Below are 26,703 nucleotides of genomic sequence, written 5' to 3' on the forward strand. Positions count from 1 at the left end.
GTTACTGATGGTAGCCTTTGTTACTTTGGTCCCAGCTCTCTGCAGGTCATTCACTAGGTCCCCCCGTGTGGTTCTGGGATTTTTGCTCACCGTTCTTGTGATCATTTTGACCCCACGGGGTGAGATCTTGCGTGGGAGATTATCAGTGGTCTTGTATGTCTTCCATTTTCTAATAATTGCTCCCACAGTTGATTTCTTCACACCAAGCTGCTTACCTATTGCAGATTCAGTCTTCCCAGCCTGATGCAGGTCTACAATTTTGTTTCTGGTGTCCTTTGACAGCTCTTTGGTCTTGGCCATAGTGGAGTTTGGAGTCTGACTGTTTGAGGTTGTGGAGTGTCTTTTATACTGATAGCGAGTTCAAACAGGTGCCATTAATACAGGTAATGAGTGGAGGACAGAGTAGCCTCTTAAAGAAGAAGTTACAGGTCTGTGAGAGCCAGAAATCTTGCTTTTTTGTAGGTGACCAAATACTTATTTTCCACCATAATTTGCAAATAAATTCTTTAAAAATCAGACAATGTGCTTTTCTGGATTTTTTTTTCTTCTCATTATGTCTCTCATAGTTGAAGTGTACCTATGATGAAAATTACAGGCCTCTCTCATCTTTTAAAATGGGAGAACTTGCACAATTGGTGTCTGACTAAATACTTTTTTGCCCCACTGTATATTGTTATCATTGCTGGTATACGGGTCTTAAAGGTCTATTCACACCAGCAATGAATAGATTGAATAGATAACTATACAGATAACTATATTAGCGTCCACACCAACGGAAGATATCGTTCTGTTTATAAATTTAAAAGCGTGTCGCTTTAAATGCCCAAGCTCGTTACAGCAGGATTGGCTGTAAAAAATTTTTTATCGTTAATCAGCTGGAAAAAAATTGTTGATTCCAACGATGTTGTTTCTCTGTTTTGTGAACTCTGCTATTCTTTAATATTGAGAACTATTTTCAGAACTATATATTTATCGTTATCTTTATACCGTCCTTGGTGTGAACGGGTCTTAACGACATACATTCAGCGCGTGCTTATAATAATCAGATCGTTTGTCTTCCGTTTGTTCGCTAAAAAGTCTGTCTTTACAATTTCTTTCATCCCTGGTGTGAACGGACCTTTATTAGGGTGGCCATTTCCATAACACCAAAAAGGAGGACACTTTTTCGGCATTCAGTGAGGCAAGAATAATTGCATAGCATAGGACTCTGGTGAACTCGCAACTACAATACAATCTTGTCCATCATATCGATGATCTCATGATCCAGTGATTCTGAAATAGCCTACTCTATTCATTGCCAGACAATTTGATCTACGATATATCTTGAGACGTATGTGTAACAGAAGAGGCAAAAAAGTATTCACAGTATTTTAATTTATTCAAAACATTGTGATGTAGGTTTCAAAAACTGACCTGACTGAGATGAACCTGTCTTGCAAAGTGCACACCGCCCGAAAACAACATTTCTGGACTTCTGGAAATAACAGAAATACATAAATAAACAAATAATGAACGCGGAAAATATATACACATTTCAGTTCTTAAAGAAGTTCACCCTCTGCAGCAGCTCAGGCAGCTCTTTGTTAAGAACAAATGTAGGTCTATATTTATTTATTTTTCGCATTCATTTGTTTATTTATGTATTTCTTTTATACAGTATGACTGGTGATGCTTGACTGCATGATAGACTTTACAAAGCTCTGCAGCGGCGATTTTGTCATCCTGAGGTGATGTTGCTTCTCGAATAAAATGACCTAAGGGAAGATGTACCTGCGGCTCGTCGTTACTTTTATGTTTTTCTGTGCTGATTTTTTATATATTTATCATCAGAAAATGTTCGGGAGTTTAAAGGGTTACCTCAGTGATTTAGCATTAAGCTTTGTATCAGTAGAAACCCGGTAGTATATTTGAATTATGGTACTTTCCCCCCTCATATCCCCCTGAGACGAGAGAATTAGGCATTTTATTTCTGGAAAAAAATCCTCCGATGACCCATGCCGTTCGGCTGGAGCATTCAAAACGGAGCGGTATGGAGCAAAGTAAGTGTTTCAACTTTTCAATGAATTCCTATGAAAGTTTAGATTCCATTTGCGATCTAATAACGCGCCAGACTGGACACGCGCCGAGAATGACAGCCGCTTACCTCAGCTCTGCTCAGCTCTTCTCTCCTGATGAATGAAATCTGACTCCTGCTGCGTCTGTCACGTGACTTTCGTTCGGCTCACTCACACTTTATTGAAAAGACACATTCAGTTTTTAATTGTAATGTCTATTCTCTAACTGAACGAAATTATTTTATTACTAGTCTATGAATATCAAAACAACGTTGGGGGCGGTGCTGCAATGGGCAAGTGATAACCAATAGCCGGAAGCAAGTGCATTCTGGGAGTTGTTGTCTTTCATCCACATGAGACAAAAATAAATTGTCTGTCTTTTCTCAGTCTAGAAGGCACCAAATTCAAAAATAATTTCACATTTCTACTACATAAATTACAGTTTAAATACACATTCATCTTCCCAGCGCTGAAGTGCCCCTCAGAGATTCCTCAGAGTTGCACATGACTCGGATCAAACTATGTAACTTATGTCAGAGATTTACCACACGATGGCAGTATTTCACAATAAATAAATAAATATAAGCAAGACAAACGTGATCCATACAGTAAAATCATTGGAAATAAGGGAAAGCTTTAAAATAATACTAAAAAATACAAATAAAGCATTTGTGTGATTGATGCAGATAATTTCCTTAAAAGATCTGAACGGGTTTTTTCCCCCCGGTTTTTTTTTATATATATATAAAAGAGGGTGTGATCCTTTTCCTCAAACTTGGATCCTGGAGAGCTTTGATAGTTTCCCGACCAAAGGCAGTGTCTTAGCGAATTTCACAAGCATATTATATCGAGCTAATCTGAAGCTGCTACGAAAGTGTGTAGAATGTGTTGGAGTGTGTGTGCCAGATGGGACTTTTGGAAGGAGGGAGAGTGAGGATTGGATTCGCTGGCCTGTTTCTGGCTGTGTCTCAAATCTCCCGGGCGGCAAATGTTGCGTTTTTCTGATAGACAAAGTCTGTCTTCTTCCAGGGGGCGCTCGACGGTTCATCTCAACACTGTTTTTGTCCTACTGAACACATTTATGCACTAAAAAATATACTTCTGTAAATATATAACACTCAAGGATTGATGCCTGACATATAGATAGCTTAATATTTAAAGGAAAAACGTTTTTGCTAATTCTAGCAAGGAGAAAAGTAACAGTTACCATGTGACATTGTTGAATGCTGGACGCTAAACTGTCTGAAAAAAGTACTTTAATATACACGGATTTGCACGTAGAAGCGTGGGTAATATAATAATACAAATTATTTGCTATAATTAAAAGATTTCAGCCGTTTTCCCAATATCTACACGCATGTCCCGCCCTTCAAAGCAACCCCATCCAATCAAATGTTAGAGCTCACAATGATTGACAGGCAAAACGTCTACTGATTGGCTAAAATGAAGCCCCGCCCGTCATTAAAACAACCGTCTCATACGAATGGTCATTCTACTCAATATTCCGTTTCTTTTCCTCAGGACGAAACTCATGGGCAAGTATGCAGTCTAGATAGGCAAGGCACTTGTTTTTTGAGACACTGCCTGCCTTTGCTCTTCATTTACACTCATCAGCTCAGTCCACTCGCTAATTCTGGAGGAACTACACCTTTTAAAAACCATTTCCAGCGCTTCATGTCCAACTGACACGAGCACATCAGACGTCATCACGCATATGTGGAGCTCATTCGGGATCCTGGAGTGATTCGAGCAGAAGTTTGAGCTGTTATTCATTTCACTGGAGCTAATGTTAGCCTGTTAGCCCTTAATCTGTTTCCTAACCTGGTCAAATCAACATGAAGATCACTGTGGATTTTGAGGAGTGTCTCAAGGATTCACCCAGATTCAGGTGAGAAAGACCTTTGAAATCATAATCAATTCTTTTAGTTCTGTGTCTTGTTGAACTTTAGATTTAAACTATAAAATACAACATAAACATATGCTGTAATATATTATGCTGTCAACGGCTGATTTAATAATACATGTCATATTATTTGAGTGGACAGTCAACTTACACATTAGCATATTACATAATGAAAAGCATATAGGATCAGTATTGGCTCTTTGAGCAATACATTTAAAGGGACAGTTCAACAACAACAAAAAAATGAATAAATTATTATTTAAAAAAAAAAATCCTCTAATCTATCATTTATTCACTTTAAAGTTGCTCAACCTGTTTTTATTTTTGTTTTGTGGGGAACAAAAAGATTATTAGCAGAATGTTTAATGAAAGTGGATGGTGACTGGATCATTTTAGCCTGCATTTAGTTTTTTCCTTTGTTTGAATTTATGTGTCTTCTAGAACTTTAAACTATAAAATACAACATACACATATGCTGTTATATATTATGCTGTCAATGGCTGATTTACCGTTACCATTTTAAACACATATTAACATAATGAAAACCATACAAGCATTGGCTCTCCAAGTCTTTTAAAGGGACCGTTCAACCAAAATAAAAAAAATAATGCATATGAATGAAAATGAATAAATAATAATAATAAAAAAAATCAAATCTATCATTTATTCACTTTCAAGTAGCTCAAAACCTGTTTGTTTCTTTTGTGAGGAACAAAAAGATTTGATTAGCAGAATATTTTTGCCCATCTGATGAAAGTGGATGGGGACTGCAGCTGTCAAGGTCTAAAAATGACAAAAAGCCCATAAGAAATAGTCCATATAACTGGTGTACTATCACACAAGTATGGTCCAGTGTTTTAGAAGTCTTGTAATATAGTACACAAGTTATATGGGCTACTTTTGATACTTTTATGGTGCTTTTTTGGAATTTGACAGCCCAAGTCTTCGTTCACCTTCACTGTATGGAAAAGAGCAATGTAAGCATACTTTCCCTACATACTTTGGTAAGAAAACGGTTAAAGTAGAACAGTAAAAGTAATTTTATCCTGTATTCCAGAAGAAACGCTAAACCTCAGCTAAATGACTAATATTATTAAGTAAGAAGAGTCCTGATATTTAGTCTAGCTGGAGTGTTGAAGAATTATTTATGATTTCTGTCCCTTCATCTCCCCCTCCTCTCTCATGACAACATCCTCTCAGAAACAAGGAGCAGATGTTCATGAGAAAAACATGTGAAACATTTTATTTCTGCATTTCTATCTGAAAGGATTTGAAACCACTAGTCGGTTGCTTTGAATGAATCTCATTCTTATGCAAAGTGACACAAGTTCATTAACCACAGATGTTCATTAACCTACATGTTCTGAAGGAAACCCATGTAAAACTTGCCGCCATTATGCAATATAGTGCTCATTTTCTTTAAACTCTGACTGAAATGGTTTCTGTGATCATACAGGAGATTGTTATAACACTGACTGCATCATTTTTATGGTGTAAAAGTGATAATATAATACATTAATAATCCACGATCTGAAGGTTATCTTGCAGGACAGAAGTCATTATTTTTCACAGTACAGTTGCAGGCAGATTTTCCGCTGCTGCATACTCATTTTTCCATTTTCTCTGTTTAGCTTGGCATTGCGACAGATAAAAATGCTCCTCGTGGTATGGCCTCTTCACGCCTGTTTCCATTTATGTGTCGAGTGCTGCCTTTAAATTTGTCGTTTGCACATTTATAATCAGCTTGATAGGAGAGGTGTTGTTGTTTTTTATTTTAAGCAAATGCATTTTACTTCTGCATTTCAACTTCTCACTTCATCTTAGACCGAATAAACCAATTGTATAGTGACATACACAGAAGTAAAGACTCGTAACTTCAAAATAGTGTTGTTAAAAGTACCGACCGCGATACCAAATCGGTACAATGTAAACTTGCCTGGATGCCAGCCGAAATTAGCCCCGCCCACAACATTTTGAGGTTGGGATTTTCGGTCTGGACTTGATCTGTTGTGGAGCAACTATGCTCGAACCAGAGCTGTTCGGACCAATTAAATTGTCAGGGCAGGCTTTATACGATGATGGACAGTAACATAACCATCCACGTCATGAGCGCTTGGGTTGAATTCGTTTAAATCTGACTATATGACGACGTCAGGCTAAAGTACTCAGTGTATCCTTAAATTATTTTTACAACACCGGCAAAGATCGTTTACACTCTTCTTCTACTTCCAGCGTGTGTGCTGTTGAGTTCTGTTGACCACTATTCGTTTTTTTGTGTGTATTAAACATTACAAAACATCACAGTATTAAAGGAACACTCCACTTTTTTGGGACTTTAGCTTATTCACTGTATCCCCCAGAGTTAGATAAATCCATACATACCATTCTCATCTCCGTACATCCCATAACTCTGTCTGACGCACCCACCGTTAGCCTAGCTTAGCACAAAGACTGGAGGTATATGGCTCCAGCTAGCCTACTGCTCAATAAGTGACAAAATAACACCAACATTTTCCTATTTACATGTTGTGATGTGTATAGTCACAGCGTGTACAAATAACAAGGTTACATGAGACAGCCATCTTACAAAGGTCTTAAAAAAACCTTAAAATAGATTTTTAAAAAGGTACCATGTACAGGTGATTAATAGATCATTTTGAATATTTTTAATGCCTAACAATTAATTTGTCCATATCTTTTCATTTAATTGGAAAATTCATGTATACAATATTATCTCTGTATTTTGATGTTTTAATTAAGTAATGATTCATAAAAAAGAAAACTAAAACCAGTGTGAAATAAATGTTAAAAGCAGGAAGAAAAGGGCTGCAAACTGCATCTTTCGTTAAAACTCGCTCGCTCTCTTGTACACTCTACCAGCCTCTTTCCTCATTGGATTTAAAAAAAAGTCACATGCCCCTAAAATGTTATATTAGTTGTCAGTATATGCCGATAGACACAGGTACAGTAGTTATTTGATATCTGTCCAAATTGGCAGTAACACACCCACCTTTATCATATTTATTATGCTTGGTTTAAAATAAAAGGTGCTTTAAAAAGTCCTTGAATCTGGTGTTCATGAAAGAGTGGAAACCCTGGAGTGATTGACCAAAGAATCCACAGTGAAATGCACGGAACACAAATAAATAATGCTCAACTGAGACATTCACATTGTTGAAAACAAATAAGCACATTCCTGGCATTAGGATCCTTTGGAAGGTAGTTATTTTTAGTCCGTTCGTCTCTCCTCGTCATCTCACTAACACTCCAGTGGGCGGGGCCAAAGTTGCGTTGATGAAGTAGGCCTTGATCTTCTTCTCCCTTTCACCATCTATTATAGGCTCATTCCACAATGAGTCGTTCTCTGGGCTTGGTTACAATAAAAGCTTACTCTTCAGGGTTTTTCCTACATTGACATTTTTTTGGCGGCCGCCAAAACAAATTTTTGTCCCGCCAAAGCCTTATTTGAGATGACTTATTTGTAGATGACTTCTGTGCTTGCATTAACTGAGTGACAGAGAGAACGATCAGAGAGCTCCTCCCCCGCTCGCACTCTCTCTGTCTTCAAAATGCCTATTTGCTATGGTAACCTAGCAACGTGTGTGTGTGTGTGTGTGTGTGTGTGTGTGTGTGTGTGTGTGTGTGTGTGTGTGTGTGTGTGTGTGTGTGTGTGTGTGTGTGTGTGTGTGTGTGTGTGTGTGTGTGTGTGTGTGTGTGTGTGTGTGTGTGTGTGTGTGTGTGTGTGTGTGTGTGTGTGTGTGTGTGTGTGTGTGTGTGTGAGGCTTCATTGCAGTTTGGTACATCAGAAATACATGCATTCATTCATCTTTAATACATGCTATTAAAGTTGGAATTTTTCCAACAAATGCAAAAAGTGCATTTCTTTGTGATTTTAAAATACTTGAAGGAAACTGTTTACTTTCAGCAGTTATTGTCTATGGGGCAGATTTATGTTTGTTTTACATCAGATAGGTTACAGATAAATTAACACAGTAGGCCTACATTTATTTGAAGGCATTAATAAGAGAGAGATGGTGTGTGTGAATTACTCATACCGTCTCTATTCATTATGAAGCTGTGGTTTGTACTTCAAAGGCATTCAAATATATGCCTATAACGGTTGAGTTGAGTTTCTAAGCTACTTTAGTGACTTTACTTTAGTCACAGGACCGCGTTGACACTGCGTTTCTGCGCTGCTCTCTGCGCGCGATCTTCACGTGAAAAGAGGACTGGCTTCAGGGCGCGCGCACGTTGTCAGAGACGCGACACGGCTCGGCTCTCTGTGTCACAGAAAAAAGCTGAGCACTGAACGGAGAAGTTTTCCGTATTGTTGTTTTTGAATAGTGCACAATTGCTTCAATGTTCAAACTGGCAAGGCTTTAAACGCATTTACTTGACAAACTTTATGAGGACGAAAGTGAAAGCGATCTGGCTTCGGGGCTTGCACGCGCCGTGTGTGTGTGGCAGCTATAAGAACGGCAATCAATTCACCCGTATAAACTGTGTAAAACATGCAGTTACTATAGTGATTCTGGGCATCTAGAATCTAACGTAAACTAAATTCAAAATGTATCACGCACTATGGTGTGCTTCCTGAACATTGAACAGCGGTCCGCGTGAATCAGATCCCTGCGCGTATAGTGCGCGTCATAGGAATTTAACGAAGCTTCGAGGCAGAATTTTTGCCACAAGGAAATTTTGTTCAGGTTCAGAGATTCAGAGATTCAGTAACTCGATGAATCGTTTCAACCCTAGTGTGAATCGCGCTCAAAAAACGTTGACTCTTCTCTGACCAGCTGACATAAACCATACTTTCAATAAACGTGAAACAAATCCTATCCGGTTATGAAGTGTTTTCTGTGTTGACAAATCTTTTGCGATGTTCTAACAGACGGGATTCGCACACAACGCATCTGCTAATGTCTGATTCGCGACCTAATGACTCCTTTGAACCTAATCATTTTAACGCCTGGTTAGAACAACTGATCTGTCCAACACTGAACTTACGAATCAGTTTAATCATTTACTCTGAACACATCTGAAATAAGAACACAAGTGTGCTTACCCAATTTAGCAAGAGTGGGTGTAAGAGTTAGTTTTAATTATCCACAGTCTTTCAGCTTATTTATGTTCACAATGTGTAGTAAAATAAATAGTCTAAAATCATTTAGTTTAGACTGGAGTGAGGTGAAACCAGAACAAAGTTGTTATTAGCTAGCTGATCATTTTTTGAAATTGTATATGGCAGAAAATTAGGCTATTTGTTCATTTTTTTTAATACTACTTTTTAATATTGATATGATTATATACCAAAACAGTTATCTGTAAATAGTATAAAAATGAGGAACAAAAACAAACATCAAGGTATCAAAATAAGATGAGCAAAAATTACAAACTTTCTTTAAATTTATTTAAAATGTATTGTCAGTATTGCGCTTGCAGATCACGTGGGTAGGCTACTTTTTTACTGTGTGTGTGTGGATGACCATGTCTGTCAGCCACCACCGTAGACCATTTTTGACCCAGGAAAAACCCTGCTCTTGTAGTATGATGACCTCTTCTATGTCAAAAGATCAAGGAAAAGTTGATTTCTCAGTTCATGACCCCTTTTTAAGAGTTGGCAAGGATTCGCCTGCAAAATTCCCTCCACGTAATCTCATTACGCGGTGTTATTGGTTTTCTAAAAAATCCGAGGTTTACCTCATTGGGAACTCCCCTCCCCCTCTGTTTCATCCCAGATTGTTTCCCAACAATTGCAGGAAGAGTTCCACAACAGAGGGGCCGGCCCAAGTGTCAGTTCCTCTCGAGCGTCACAGCGTGAGATCCTCTCAACTCTTACAGGCCCATCCCAGTCAGGGCTTTCTAATGATCTCACCTCACCCTCAGGTGTCAAAAGAACGGTTATCAGAAATTTCCCATGGTCTTTAGAGACTGGCATTGAGCCAACTTGAGATCCTTCATTACTTGGTAGAAAGATAGTGGTGTTTTCATTCTAAAGATCTTAGTTGATGGTGGGTGTGATTCCTCCATTGAATCCAGCTGGATAAACAACTCTTTAGGAATAGTTTTATGATGAATGTTGAGAAGTCGAGGTCAGATGTGGTTTCCTGTTTCTGGGTTGTTTAGTCCTCTATATTGCCTCTTGTTCTTTGATGTTGGTTCTTTTATTAATGCGGTCCCACATCACCGATTAGGATATCCAGACACAAAACAATCCCATGATACCCATCGTGAACACGTCTAGGTCATATGTACTGTATGCTGCTTGAAAATCAAAAGAAAGAAATAAGAAACTTTAATTTGCACAATGTAAACTTTTGAATGTTTTAGCAGCATTCAAATGTTTTTCAATGTGATAAATCCTTATCCAGAGTTTTAAGATTTAGAATTTATTTAATGTGTCACAATTGGGATTGCAGAGTTTCCCCCAAAAAATTGGAACGTTTTTGGAAATTTTCATCCCCTAAATGAGTAAATTGGGACTTTCAAATCAATCTCAACCAATTAAATCACTATTTAAAAAAGTTAAATAAATAAATAAATATATCAGATCATTTTTCCTTTAAATGACAAGGCAAGGACACGTTAGTACGTGTTGTAAAATATCATGACTCTCCAAAAACACTATGATATTTATGAACTAGACGTGTATATTTTCTGAAGAAAATGTGATTTGGGGGATTTTTTTTTACCCTCTGTGCAAACATTGTACACCTGATCACTTCTAAAAGTCAAAGCAGTGTTTTCCTCAATAAGCCGCACGATTTGACATCTCATTCATGGGTCTGTGGCAAATGGTGCGGTTCGAGTTAGGTGCCAAAATTTGTACTGAAGTTAGTAGTATGTTCGAAAGTCAAGTCAAGTCATCTTCATTTATATAGCGCTTTTCACAATACAGATGGTTTCAAAGCAGCTTTACAGTGATAATAGGAAATTAATGGAAGAGAGATTGTTTTGGCTGTACATCAGCTCTAGAGAAAAGTTATTGTCCAGCTAAAGTAAGTCTTTGATTGATTAATTTCCGTTGTAAGAAACTTTGGGGCAGCTTACACAACACCATTTTCATCCAAAATAGAAAACTTTTAATGCGTTCTGGCTGTTCATTTGCATTGTTTGGTGGCTTGAGAACACAAACCCTGAAATAGTTTTGAAACAATACCATTATCATCTTCGTGTAAACTTAAAAAAAACGTGAATCTGTAAGAGCAGTGACGGCATGCACATAAGCATTACATGTTTAGTCTTTATGCGAGCATGTTTGAATTTCTATGTGCGCATGGCATGCAGTGTTTCCCCTAGAATTTTTTCCAGCAGCGGTGCTGTTACGTGCCGGAGGTTGTTACCAAGCCGCTCGTCGGGGGGTCCGGGGGCATGCACCTCCGGAATAAAAAAAAAAAAAACCTTAAACCATGACTTCTGGCAAGTTTTGTGGATAGAAATAGACATTTTGAACATTAAAATCCAAATTAAGCTTTTCATTAGTTTAAAAGGTGACTAGCTTATAGCCTATTTTACTTCAATAACCTGCAGGGACGTGAAGAAAGTTCCTAAGGGGCAAGGGCTCAAATGTAAGAGGGACAATATGTAAAAAAAAAAAAAAAAAAAAAAAAAAAAGTGTTTGGATCCTATTTTATGTTTTTGCACAAAGTCTCATGCTTATCAAGCCTGCATTTATTTAATCAAAAATACCGGAAAAAAACAGTAGCCTAATATTGTGAAATATTATTACATGATTTTTTTTTAACCTTTTTATTAATTATATATATATATATATTATAATGATTAATAAAAAGGTAAAAAAAAAAACAACAACTTTTTTTAAGAGCATCACATTATACAAGAGCTGCAAGTAATTTTCTCTTTGCCTTTTGTTGTTTGATTCACATGGCTCAATCGTCACCAAGTTTATTAGATGCTGCCCCTTTAAGACGCAGATCTAATATCGTTCTCCCTTTTACGCCCATTTAAGCTAAACTGTGTTTAAGTGAATACTCTCCAAGCCTGTCATTTTGAGATATAGGCTATTTTGTTGTGTAGGCTATTTGATGGTTTAGTCGCGCGAAGCATGTGCAAGTCGGTCCGTTTCGCAGCGTGCGTACACACACACACACACACACACACACACACATACACACACCCGCCTTGAACTTGGAAACAGCGCGGATTATTGTGCTTTTCATTTAATCAAACACGTTCTGCAATTTAGCCAAAGTGGAGAGTGCATTTGACAACAATCACGGATTGTGCTGAATCTGACGTTAAATGCATGTTTGGGGAGAAATGACAGCGCGCGCTGTGAAGGGAAGGAAGTTGAGTTTATAATAGTTTTACCTCATATCTTCTTTTTTTAATCCTTGGAAGTGAAAATAAAATAAGATTAATATCACAGCCCTGTGATATTGTGAAAGTATAAGCAGACTACATTTTTGTTTAGTTCTCTGGCCATCGTCAATCTCTCTCTCTCCTTTACAGTGTGTAAGTGAATGTCGTGATATTACCCTATGGATATTACTGATCATGTGAAGATTTTGCAGTGGCGCTGAAAATCCAGCGGCGGCGCTGCGCCGCTGTGAATACATTGTAGGGGAAACACTGCCATGCATAAACAGTGTTTTTTTAGTTGTTTCCGAGGATCCGTGAGAGAGTTTTTTTATCTGTACAGAGGGAAAGGGGTAGTAATAGTTTTTTAATTGGCACTACTAATTTAAAAAATATTATTTTATAAAAAAAATCTATAAATATATTAAACTTTTTTTTTTAACCATATATATATTTATTTCACGGCCGCACTGACATCCATTCACGGCCGCACTGCCGCTCCTTTACGGCCGCACTGACATCCATTCACGGCCCCACTGCCGCTCCTTTACGGCCGCACTGACATCCATTCACGGCCCCACTGCCATTTCTTCACGGCCGCACTGACATCCATTCACGGCCCCACTGCCATTTCTTCACGGCCGCACTGACATCCATTCACGGCCCCACTGCCATTTCTTCACGGCCGCACTGACATCCATTCACGGCCGCACTGCCGCTCATTTACGGTCGCACTGACATCCATTCACGGCCCCACTGCCGTTCCTTCACGGCCGCACTGCCTCTCCTTCACGGCCGCACTGCCTCTCCTTCACGGCCGCACTGCCTCTCCTTCACGGCCGCACTGCCTCTCCTTCACGGCCGCACTGCCTCTCTCCTTCACGGCCGCACTGCCTCTCTCCTTCACGGCCGCACTGCCTCTCTCCTTCACGGCCGCACTGCCTCTCCTTCACGGCCGCACTGCCTCTCTCCTTCACGGCCGCACTGCCTCTCTCCTTCACGGCCGCACTGCCTCTCTCCTTCACGGCCGCACTGCCTCTCCTTCACGGCCGCACTGCCTCTCTCCTTCACGGCCGCACTGCCTCTCTCCTTCACGGCCGCACTGCCTCTCTCCTTCACGGCCGCACTGCCTCTCTCCTTCACGGCCGCACTGCCTCTCTCCTTCACGGCCGCACTGCCTCTCTCCTTCACGGCCGCACTGCCTCTCTCCTTCACGGCCGCACTGCCTCTCTCCTTCACGGCCGCACTGCCTCTCTCCTTCACGGCCGCACTGCCTCTCTCCTTCACGGCCGCACTGCCTCTCTCCTTCACGGCCGCACTGCCTCTCTCCTTCACGGCCGCACTGCCTCTCTCCTTCACGGCCGCACTGCCTCTCTCCTTCACGGCCGCACTGCCTCTCTCCTTCACGGCCGCACTGCCTCTCTCCTTCACGGCCGCACTGCCTCTCCTTCACGGCCGCACTGACAGACAGATACCTGCAGTGTTTAATGTCCATTTTGCTGTCAGGAGAGGACGAGCCTTCTGCAAGTGAATCTCCGCTAAAATTCAGGCTTTCGTGAATGAGCGCCGCCGGGTGCATGCGGGCCAAACAGATGGAGCGCAATAGAATAGGAACGCAATAATTCTGACTAAAATATACATATTTCTAAAATATTTGTTGTTGGAAAATAAATGTACCATATGTGCAATTTTAAACCTACAAGTATATTTTTATTAAAGTGACCATTATAATCAAATGTAGTCTAATATTTTGTTTAAATTTTTTTTTTTAAACAACCTCTTTTTGGACGGTTTTGTTGGTGGGAGATGGGATTACATATCAGGTATGATGGATCCAGATGTTGGATGTGTTCGCATGTGTTGTTGAATGTAAACGTTTCTGCTGCACCTTCCCCCTCTCATTATTCACACAGTCTCTGGATCGGCTCCAGGATTGAGTCTATGAGGCAATGGCCTAGATTTCATTAGCAGCGTCCCACTTCACTTGTGTCAGCACTTTCCCAACAGTCTGCTCGAGCCAGAGTTGTTTTGGGAAAAACTCTAGGGCGAAAATAAGGAGCAGACGTTTTGTCAGGAAGATGTGCTTCAGAACTGTTCCCCTACTGATTAACTATAACCAAGAGCTCTTTATCATAACAAGATAACACAGAATTACAGGAAGAGAACAGTTTAAAATAGACTGCATAAACTCATGGTGTCTTAGGGGGTTTAGCTTAAGTGTGTGTAGCAATATGGCAAAAATGTGTCAAAATATGTCAAATCTTTATTTCCTTCAAGTTTAAAGACGTGAAACGTTGTAGAAACCAGACCATTAATTGAGGTTTTAAACTTCTCTTTATTGGCAGAACATGACAAACACTTCACATTTCACAATTCTTCACACTTTTCCAGTCATTTTTCCTTAACAAATTCAATATCTAAATGGATCCCTTAGTTTCTGCATTTGTTAACGGCTGATATTGTTTCTAGTCATGAAACTGATGGTTTGTGTTTCCTGACCTTGATGACGCGTTTCTTCAGCACTTTTGCAGTGCAGGCTGCAATATTAATAACATTACATGCTTTGTCTCTTAGAAATGCACATTTGACAGTAGCTTTAGTAAAAAAGGAATGCATGAAGCTAGCAGAGGGTCTGCTCTTTCTTTTGATATATTACATGCACATATATTCATACAACAAAATATTCTATGGGCCATACATTTTTGTGAAAATTATCAATAACCCTGGCGGTGTCTGGCAACTTTTGTTTAAAACGCTGGTGGGGAAACAAAAAAACAGTAACATCTGTAAAAAATTAACCTCATTTTTAAATATTCTGATTATTAGAATTTTATTAAGATTGAACTTCCATAGTATCTTACATTTAGATCATGATAACCACAGGTAAAACCACACATATAGTACCTCAATACCATGGTAAAATGTAACTGTATGGTTTCTGCGGTATTTGTATGAAAAACAGTAGCCTAAATACATTTAGTATGAAAACTAGTGCTGTCAATTCCATAGTGCTTTGTAAGAAACAGTAATATTGTGAACTATTATTGCTACCGTAAAACTTCAAATAATAGCCGAGTCCCAAATAGACGCCTGTCTCTTTTAAACGCCTGGTGTGACGACAGGTTTGGGTTAATAAAGGCCCAAAATTAATAATAGGCCTAATAAAGGCCTCAAATTATAAAAGTATAATTTGACATTTAAGCTGACAGTTGTCAAATTTCAAGCGTGGGTAAAGCTGGATACGGAGCGGCTGAAAAATTCCTTTAATGCTTGCGCGCAGACGTGCGCTTGTGTTTGTGTGTGCGAGGGAGAAGTAGGGCCCTATGATTTCCGCGATCACCGAATCGCGGACGGAATCGCGGAATTGGCATATTAACGCGGAATCTATTGTTAACGCGGAATTTCCCGGAATTTGACATATTTGGAATGAAATGCGGTTTTGTGTGGGAGAAGAACGTATGTCTGGGGAAATGCAGACCGGGGGAAGCAAATTTGGCCAACACAACCCCTCCCGTCATTTCAGCTCCTCCTTCAAAACACTGAAAGTATGGCGAAGCGGCTCCACGGCTCTGCTTTCGTCGGCGAAAAAGTTAAGAAACTCAACGATAAGCCCTCAGTACCGAGCCGAGCAGTTCCCTCAGGGAGTGCTTGCTGTATTTTGCCTTGTTTTTAATGCACTTTAATGAACTGTATGGGAAATAATGCCTTAAATGAACTTGAGAGGAAATGAGATGCGCGGGTCAGCCCGTCTTATGTTGCCTTCACGTGCTCTCGGAATTATCGTAATATACAAGTTTCCTAGGTAAACATTGCACATGAACGCCCTCACATTTTGAAACTTGAATGCAATGCGCTCGTAGTCGTAATCACGACTTCAGAAGTCGGAATCATCAAATTTCCGATAGCACGTGAAGGCAGCATTATCCACATCATGTTTGGCTGAGGTAGTGACAGTAGCACTGATAATGTCTGTCATTAATGTTCAAAGAACAACGGGAACAGAAGATTGTAGCTTTAATGATGATTAATCTATATTTCACTTATTATTTATGCAGTTAAGAAAGGTGTTGATAACTTTATTCAATTTCTGTGTAGACTATGTCTGAGAGGGAAGGCCACAGGCAAATATAACATTTATTATAATAGATTTATGTAAAGATTGTTTTAAGTTCAATTAAATTAAAAGTTAAAAGTTTTTTTAAAGCCTAATAAATGTTGAAATTGGTAGCTTTCGGTTATACTGTAATGTAACGTCATCAATGTTTCATATAGACATTAATATCAGTGATACTGGCCTTCATTCATAAAAAGATGCCATTACAACACACATTTAAAATATACTGTCTTTAAATTGTTTCTAAATTAATTTGGAGAGTAACTTAAATTATTACAATATCAAAATATAAAAAACTCCAATGTTTTTAATTGCAATTAATCATGATTAATTACAGAAAAAAATGTGATTAATTCTTTTTTTTTTATTATCAATTCACAGCACTAATATCTAGTTGTGACTTGAAGTGCTTAGAGTGCAGTATTATGTTGCAGTATTTGTCCTGAAAAGTAAATGTGATGTTTGTTACCTCAATAAATTTAAGGTCATTCCTATTTTATGTTTTATGTTCTATTATATTAACATTAAAAACACTCTTTTTACGACTAAAATAATAGTTAAGGGTAAAAAAGACTGAATTCCCAACAATTAAAACGGAAAAAACGGAATTTGGGAAAAAATAAAATGGAATTTGGGAAAAAATAAAACGGATTTCATAGGGCCCTAGAGAAGGAGGAGATATATTTCATTAGCTTCGGGATGTTATCCTTAGGTATGTGGCCTGACAGTAGCTTCTGATGGAAGCGGGGGGGACGTCGCCATTTTCGCAGGGGATTAACGTTATAAACGTTTCTTCCTTTCGTTTGCTTATAATTAAGTCTATTATAACTATTCACATCCTTTACTGTGGTAAAGTACAATAAAAAACTGTGGGGCGAATACCTTTTTACTTCAAACTTTATTTAACACAGTTTGTTCTTGTTATTAAACTTGGTAATGCGCGTCAAGTTTGGTTTATTTGTATAGTGCATTTCACACACACGCCGCGGTGATTTTAGTTTCGTTTTCTCTGGCTGTGAATAATCAAACATTGCCTAAATGTCTTGACCTTGTGGAAGATAAAATCCGCTCTTCAGACCTTTTACAACAAGTGTTGCCTTGCAACATCAGGAGAAAACACGAAGATATATTTGAAAGGTGTCTATCCAGCTTTTGTCCCATTCCTCTCAAAGCGCAGAGTAGGCTACGTATTTGCGGGGAAATAGTATGAATCAAATATTTTTCTAACTAATATTTAATTTTCTTATATTCTTTAGGTAACCATTATTTACTGAAAATCGTTTAAATGTGAATAGGCTGTGTTGTTTCACTGACGGAAGTGCTAAAATAAACACGCATGCTTATGGATGTTTCAGCCTCAAATGATTTCAAAATGTAGGCTATATATATATCTGGCATAGACTACAGTATTTAAAATAGCATATATGCATTAGTTACATTCTCAAATTAATTTACAGAGCAATCCCTGCTAAGTTTTTAGTTTAACTATAACTATAGAAGAGGATTAGTGTGTGTCGCACTCACAACAGACTCGCAGCGGGGGCGTGGCATTACGATGATATCGTCCATCGGCACAACCCTAATTTCTTACATTAAATGATTTGTTAAACACATTCGAATTAATTATAAATAAAACGTAATATAATGTGGTAACCTCCAACCGTCATGCTTGAACATCTCAACACTAAATTAAAGGCCTGTAGACGCCTGTTTCAAATACAAGCCGGTGCAGTTCGGTGATTTGGGTAAATAGAAGCCCGGGCTATTATTTGAAGTTTTTCGGTATATAAAAACTGTTTTCCATGTGAAATATGTTATAATGTGAATTTTCAGCATCATTACTCCAATCTTCAGTGTCACATGATCCTTCATTCATTCAAATAAGCAAAAAATAGGCAAAATGCACAATTAAATATCCAAAATTGCCCTATAAAGATACATTTAAAAAAAAAAAAAACAATGCTTTAATGTTTTATTATGCATTTGAAGGTATATGATGATATTATGTAAGGAAAGGATAAAAAAAGTTATCACTCATATCTGTATCTGCATATATTCAAATGATGGTGGTAATAACGCTATGAAAGTTCACGTCACGCTTGGTTCAATGTCAGGGACACCAAACGCCTCTTCATTGATGTCACACCTGGCTTGCCGTGTCCTGAAGTGCCATATCTGACTGAGATTTGACCAGGCATACATAGGCATGAACTACAGTAGTGATCTGAAAAGGGTTGTGAGAGTTCATCATCATACCATATTCATAAACGTGTTTCTGTTCCTCTTATTTGGATGTTTAAGGGTATTTTGGGTAATCGGGTATGAGAGGGCATTTGTAAAATGATTTCTACATCAAGGACACACATTGACGGTGGTCACATCCTTCTTCTGACGCTCAGCATCCAGGACCTCAACTATACACTTGAGAGTGTTTTTGTCGAAGGCATGTTTCCCTCGTGCTTATTCAGGAATTTAGATTGACTAAACATCTCAGCGATGAAGCCACGTGGAAATGTGAACAGAAAAAGCAGCTGTTGAGCCGAGTGAAACTGCACATATCATGTCTTTTCGCGGTTTTGCTGTGGTCATGACAAAATGACGTCAAGTCACCTTTATTTGTGTTGCGCTTTATACAATGCAGCACTTTTCACAACAGCTTCACTCTAATAAACAGGGAAAACAATAAATGATGGAAACTTCATCAAATATGAGCACAAGTCAGTTAAGTGTGTTTTCACAATACTGGAATTTCTAACTCTGATAGGATACCTTGGAAAATATTCATATTCGATACCATGGGGAAAAGCTTAATTCAAGCATTTGCATTTGGAGGGAGGAGTTGTAGTTTGAAATGTGAGGGTAGATCTGCGGTTTAGCCAGCAGTGGGCGACTGGTTTATCACTGACTGTAACCGTGTTAAAACCATTGTCTGCATCCGGATCCAGCTGACTATGGAAACCTTGGGATAAGGATGAGACAGACAGATTAAGGCCATGTGTCCACCAAAGCGTTTTTAGCCAGTGAGCGCTTCGGCAGAGCTTGATATCGTAGACTGTAAAAAAAATATGGACAACACACATTCATTCTCTTCCATTGTAGAAAAGTGAAGCCACCAATGATCCAATATGTTTGATATCTTGCACTGATTCGGGACCGAGTCTGCGCAGTAGAGAGCAGGAAGTAGAGCTGCGGTATCAAAGCCCCGCCCACACTCCCGCAGAATCTGTTAGTGCAGTTTACTGCAGAACAACTCATTAAATAAACATGCAGAAATTAAAGCTAAAGCTCCCATCTCCTGCCGAAGATCCCGAAAAAAGTCAGTTGGCACCTCAGTGACTTTCCTCAGAGAAGCTGTCAATCTCAGCTGAGCTGTCAATCATGACGTCAACCCCCCCCCCCCGTTTTTTAGCATCAAATAACTAACGAACATCTGCAGAAGTGCTACTAGTGTCTCATTTCACAGATACAGTTTTCTGTATTGTTTTTATATAAAAATGTTGATACAATGTAAAGTATTTGATCTGGCTCTTATTTCAATAATTTTGTCTCTTTATTACGCTTGTTGTTGTTGTTTGAAGCACACAGCCTAAAGCCCAAAGTATACTTCGGCCGCCCGCTTGACGTAAATTTTGTCATCAGAAGGGTTTGCGTTACAACAGGGCATGCGCAAGAAAGTCACAACAATTATACTGCGCATGTGTTGAACTCGGCCATCCGCGCTCATCCTCAATTGAGTATACTTTGAAAGCCGTGCGGACACGACCGCGCGAGACTCGTCCGAACACGGAACTTAAAGTATACCCGGGGCTTCAGCAGTTCTGGCTGACCTAATTCATGCAGCCTAACAATCCTTTAATGCATATATGATTTATAGAAATATGATAATGTTCTTTGTGTATGCTAGGTTAAGAGATGTGTTTTTAGTCTAGATTTAAACTGACAGAGTAGGGCTGTAACGATTTGACCAAAAATAAAAACCTCGATTACGATTAATGAACGATTTTGTTTTTTTGCTTTCCCTTTTTTGCCCTCATAAGGTTTTTGAGTAAGTTCCTGATAAGGATTTTACTGTAAATATTTTCTACTATTAAAAGGTGGAATTTTTTTTTTCTAATGAAAGTGCATTTCTTTGTGATTTTAAAATACTTGAAGGAAACTGTTCACTTTCAGCAGTTATTGTCTATGGGGCAGATTTCTGCTTGTTTTACATCAGATACAGATAAATACACAGTAGGCCTACGTTACATTTATTTGAATGCATTAATGAGAGAGTGATTGTGTGTGTGAATTACTCATACCGTCTCTATTCATTATGAAGCTGTGGTTTGTACTTCAAAGGTATTCAAATATATGCCTGTTTCTAAGCTACTTAGGTGACTTTACTTTAGTCACAGGACGGCGTTGACACTGCGTTTCTGCGCTGCTCTTTGCGCGCGATCTTCACGTGATGTGCGAGCTTCTGTCTGTGAGTGTTCGTGTGTCACAATATATCAGGCATTAGTTCAACATAATACACATCTGATGGTCTAAAACGCTTTAATGTTAAAACTGGCAGGCCTTAAAACGCATACAAATGACAAAGCTTTGTGAGGACGCAGGTGAAAGAGGTCTGCCTTCAGGGCGCGCGCGCGCGTTGTCAGAGACGTGACACTGCGCGGCTCTCTGTGTCACAAAAAAAATTGTGTCATCAATATTGTAAATCCTGCAGCATTTTTGTATTTTCATTTTTTTTTAAATTATATGTACATTTATAACAGTAATACTTTGTATTTTATTACTTTTGCATCAAGTTACAATAAAGTTTGTGTTTCCTAATAGCTAATAATAATTTCCTAATAATTCCTAAAAAATTCCTAATAATTCCTAACTCCCGTCTATGGGAGTGATGGTAAAAATTAACATATTTCTCTCTTTTCCCTGCTGTTATCAATCTCACTCTATTTTTTCCTTTTTCCCTCTTTTTGAAAGTTGTGAAATCACAACTTTTTTTCTTTTGCTATGTGAGCAAATGGGCACACAGAAAAATATTTAATGTATTCTCTCATTCACAGCTATAATATTTACCCCAACTATGACGACTTCCGCTCTGAGAAACCCGGAAATGTGAAAAGGGTCTATTTTTGTTTTTAAATAGTGCTCAATCGCTTTAATTGTTCAAGCTTTTAAACGTATTTACTTGACAAACTTTATGAGGACGAAAGTGAAAGAGATCTGGCTTCGGGGCTTGTGCGCGCCGTCTGTGTGTGTGTGTGTGTGTGTGTCAGCGCGTAGGCTATAAGAACGGCAATTAACTGACCTGTATAAACTGTGTAAAACATGCAGTTACTATAGTGATTCTGGGCATCTATAAACAAAGATAACTGCTCCTGCATCTCTCTGTGTGCCTGCAAACTGCACTTGATGTGACTGACGGGGCGGAGTCACGTGACTAAAACCGAAATAACCGACATGGGAAAAATACGTCGGTTAGAGGTTCTGAATTTCGGTTTCAATTATTTTTCCGATTAATCGTACAGCCCTATGACCGAGTGTGTCTGCTTCCGGAACAATGCTAGGAAGACTGTTCCAGAGTTTAGAAACCTTGAATTTCCCACAAACACACTCACTCACTGAAGCTTGCGTGACACTCGTGGTGTATTCAGCCTCTGCTATCTCACTATATGAACACATGAACTTCATCTCCAGAGCCGCTCTGAGAGTCACTTCATCAGCATTTTATCATCATATCATAAACACACAGAAACTCAAAGCTCCTCACGGCAACCCATCAAAATAACAGTTCGGTGTAACCTGAAATTGTGATAGAAATATATTACTGTAATAATACTGTAATCTCAATGTAATATCACTAACACTAAATTATTAACTTTTTTTTTAATGTTTATGATTTTAAAAGATCAATTAAATTAGTTATGCCTTCATTTGATTGCCAGAAAAATTCAAATACACAAGGAATTTATTCAATAAAAAACTTTTCTTATAAATTACATTTTATTTTTAAATTAATAAATAGTTTTTTATGACTTCAGTTCATTAGACATGCTTTTTGATTATTAACATTTAATTAAGCCATTAAAATAGAATCCAGAAAACTTAAAACAGAAATCACATATTACACAGTTTTATAGGGCCCTATTTTTTTTAAAAACGTTTTAATAAATTGTTATTAATTTGTACAAGTTTCATAATTTAAAATAATTAGACATGCTTTTTGATTACTAAAATTTTATTTAACAATTCATTAAAATAGTCAAAAAACAAAACAATAAAAAGAACAACAGAAAAAACTGAATCCAGAAAAATTAAAGCAAAACAAAACTGAATTTGGGAAAAAATACAACTGATTCCATAGGGCCCTAAATATATGCCAGGGCTCGACATTAACGCTTGTCCGCTTGTCCGGGACAAGTGGATATTTTGAAGGGGCAAGTGAAAGAATTTTACTTGCCCGACGGACAAGTATCCTGGTTAAAACGTCAAAACAAAAAATAACTAGGGAATCACCAAAAAGCAATAATGATTCTGCATTCAGTTAGTGTAAGTGGCGATCGATAGTGGATAATAATATAAAACTAACTGACTAACAAGGTTGTGCTGTTGAGGCTCGCGTAGCCTCTCGAGGAGAAAATCGAAAACAGATGAGCGCTGCTCATACAAAGAAACTCAGTTAATATACACGGTTAAAATTGTGTAGTTTTTATATAACATATGATACAGTTAAGCAACATCACACAAACAAGAGTGTTGTTTTCCTGAATACCATCACGACTGAAAATTACACTGATTTCATACGCCAGTTCCATAAACAATTAATTAGCTTTGTCACTTACATTTTAGATGCAATATGGACTGTTTTTCTTCTATTTCAGCAGCGAAAGTAGTTCCAAACAAAGATCACAACAGAAACGTAACGCATCTCACCGTAACAGCGTGTTACTGAATGATTCAACGTTTTGAATAAATCGGTTGAATCAAAGATTCAATGACCTATTCGTAAACGACCGCCTAATTCTTGAATGAATCAGCCATTTGAACGAATCAACTCAATGACTCACTCTTTAAGACGGTCACCTGCTGCCCCCTACTGGTGGTTTAGTTTCATCTTTCCAACATTTCTTATTTGTATATTCAAAAATATTTAAAAGAATCTCATAACATTATTTAATGCAGGTGTAAATTATGTAATTTGATTCATAACAGCCCTATAGTGTCTAATTCTAATTTAATTTATAGATCAAATTTAAAAATATAAAATGAAAGCTGAACCATAGCCTATATTTAATAAGATCATAGAAAAATGCCCTTTATAAAAAGGTAAAAATATCACAAATATGCATATTTAAATATGTCAAAGCTGATTGAACACTGGTGAGAATAATGCTTCAGAATAGATTATATTTGCAAAATAAAAAATCCGGACAAGCTAATTTTTTACTCGGACAAGTGAATGACAGATTTATTTGTCCGAAGGACAAGCATGTGAACAGACTTAATGTTGAGCGCTGTATGCTATGACAGTGTTTGTTGGTTGATTCCACAGTTGTTTGATCAACTCATAAAAGAGCAAAAGAGAGAGGGATGGTAATCACAAATGACAAGCTAACAGGTTAGCAGAATGCTAACAACACTGTGCTAGTTATAGCAGTTTAAATTCAAAACCAAGCAATGGCAGATTAATTTGACCGATAATATCAGATATATGATATGTTCTATTTAAACAGAAGGAAACCAGATGATTTAGATCAAACGCGAGCTGTATGTTCATTGAAGTGAGGCGGTGTGTAAATATAGCATTCATTTATTGGCTAATCAACAGAATCTGACCTTTTCTTTATGCTGGTGGCCATTCTGTTTTTATGCTAATATGTCTAGCAGTCATATTTTACACTATTAGCATTTAGTTTGTTTCCTGAAGTTCACTTATAATGTTAGTCGTAATTTACAAATGACATTTTCAGTCCTGTCTCTTGGGTGTTCGAGAGGCGTGCTTCTGTACCTTTAACACCGCCTGACCTGTGTCATTTCATGTGTGTATGACTGTGTTGTTCTGTCCTCAACAGGGCGACAATAGAGGAGGTGGAGGGAGATGTCTGTGAGCTGGAGTCCAAACTAGACAAGGTAATTTTCATATTTGTGGTCAACTGATAAAGATTTAAGAGCCGATGCTGATGCCAGTATGAAGAGAACATGGCCTATGTTTCCTACAGAATTCAGTTTTTGCATAAGCACAGTGTGTAATGAAATTATTCCAGGTTTTAACTGATTTAATAACTGCACAAAACTAGCTTGATTTTAAGAAATCACTCCACGTTTCCATTACTTTTCAAATTGCGCAAATTGAAAATATGGCAAATGAAAACACGTACATTTAGCAAAAAAATATTTTTTTATAATAATAAATAATTTTTTATTTATTTATTTTTTCCGCAAAAATGCAATGGAAACAGTTTTTTTTTTATTTTTTTTTATGGCGTATTATGACATGATTATAACCTGCCAGAAACACCTCACACGTGGCCGCTCAAGTATAAGGGGCTTTCCTTGCCATCAGCACTTGGATAACACGCCTACGTCACCTTCTGTTAAAGCTACACTGTGTGATATTTTCCCCCATCTAGCGGTGAAAAGGTATATGACCATCCAGTGAATTTTAGTTTCTGTTCCTCTCAATTCCGATTTCGTTTCAATTCCTACGGTGGCCGATTTAGTCCAAGATTAACATGGCTTCCAGTTCGACCTCGTCCACATTCGACACGGTGCCTGTGGGATATTCTGTGCGCAGTGGGATGGTTGGAACTCAACTGGCCTAATTATTCGGCTAGAAAGAACTGCAGCTAATCCAGAGTGAACTTTGATGATAGTAATGTTTATTCAGTCATCCAATTGCAAGGCATAAACAGGTTTGCGTGGATATGTACATAAATGTGGTTTCTGTGAGAGAACAAATAAGGATGGTAAATATACATACACAGTTAAGAACTGTATAACTATACTTATAAGTTACATTTGTATAATGTAACCGTAAACCAGAGCTTATTGTACCATATATAGGCGCTGAATGCAGCTGCATTAAAAGGAGCGGAGCTGCCGCTGCTGCTGCTAACAAGTGGTGTCGGGTTATCAAAGTGTGTGTGCAGCTTTAGCACTGCAGTGCGCTCTGTATAACAATTGTTAATATGCCGATCAGACCTGATACATATTTCCATCAACATGCATTACAAGCAAATATTTTCTATAAACGAATAAACAAAATAACAAAATAACTGAATGATTATTCAAATAGGTGAGCATTACGCTATTGTATGTTGACACAAAAATACTTCTGAGGTGACATCAACTGAATTACGCGATGACACACTCTGAAACACATCTACAATGACAATAACTATTATTACTTACGGAGTTATTAACGCACAGAAATACCACACAAGGAAAAACAGACTTTTGAGGAATAAACAAGCCAGGAAAACTCTGTATAACTCTGTTACTGGACGCTGCTGAGATGAAAACTCTCTGCGCATGCACCAGACAAGTCTGAACAAGTTGACACGCACATGCGCTAGGCAGAGAATTTTGTACAGTGCCATCGAGTATTAAAACCGGTTAAAACGCGAAAGGCGAAGCTTGAATTTACGGGTATGTCCCTCTTTGGCTAATGTACTTTCAAGATGGAGGGGCAACATGGCGACTAAAAACACTTAGTTCTTTCAAAAATATATGTGCTCATTAATGTATATTTACTTCTTTCAAGTAATAAAGTATTCTCGTAAGTTTATAATATGCCATTGAAAATTCTCCCCCTCATCACCCGCGTTTAGTGCCAGAAGACGCGAATGAGAAGTGGCGCGCGCTGTGAGAAAATGTCTCTGTGCGCTCATCCGAGAGCGCGCACACGTCTCACAGGTTAAAACGCGAAAGGCGAAGCTTGAATTTACGGGTATGTCCCTCTTTGGCTAATGTACTTTCAAGATGGAGGGGCAACATGGCGACCACCGTTAGATCCCATTACCTTATGTATTTTCAATGGCATATTATAAACTTACGAGAATACTTTATTACTTGAAAGAAGTAAATATACATTAATGAGCACATATTTTTGAAAGAACTAAGTGTTTTTAGCTAAGAATAGACTAAAAAAGTTACACAGTGTAGCTTTAATGCAACCCTCTACAATGCGAGTAAATCTTCACTCTGGGCTTCTAAATAATATCTATCATTAGTCATTGGCTAATAAATGCTTAGGTTTTTCTTGCCACTGTGTGAGAGGCTAGGAATAAGTTTAGCATGGATATATTTTCACTCGCTGAACACTC

General features: G+C 38.2%; 1 protein-coding gene across 6 annotated transcripts in view; it reads left to right on the top strand.

Moving 5' to 3' along the window:
• Nucleotides 1–3,546: 3,546 nt before the first annotated feature.
• The window catches only part of LOC307120979 (arf-GAP with coiled-coil, ANK repeat and PH domain-containing protein 2), a 71,735-nt gene continuing 48,578 nt past the window's right edge, over nucleotides 3,547–26,703 (top strand). For 3 of the 6 annotated variants that reach the window (XM_079808316.1, XM_079808317.1, XM_079808315.1), the window contains exons 1-2: nucleotides 3,749–3,942; nucleotides 24,451–24,508. In XM_079808316.1, coding sequence (XP_079664442.1) covers nucleotides 3,890–3,942; nucleotides 24,451–24,508 — 111 coding nt within the window. In that variant the 5' untranslated portion in view covers nucleotides 3,749–3,889. Of the gene's footprint in view, nucleotides 3,943–24,450; nucleotides 24,509–26,703 lie in introns of all 6 variants that reach the window. The other 3 variants (XM_079808319.1, XM_079808320.1, XM_079808318.1) reach the window with 3 other exon arrangements.

The sequence above is a fragment of the Gobio gobio genome (genome assembly GCF_949357685.1).
Source record: "Gobio gobio genome assembly, chromosome: 24".
NCBI lineage: Eukaryota > Metazoa > Chordata > Actinopteri > Cypriniformes > Gobionidae > Gobio > Gobio gobio.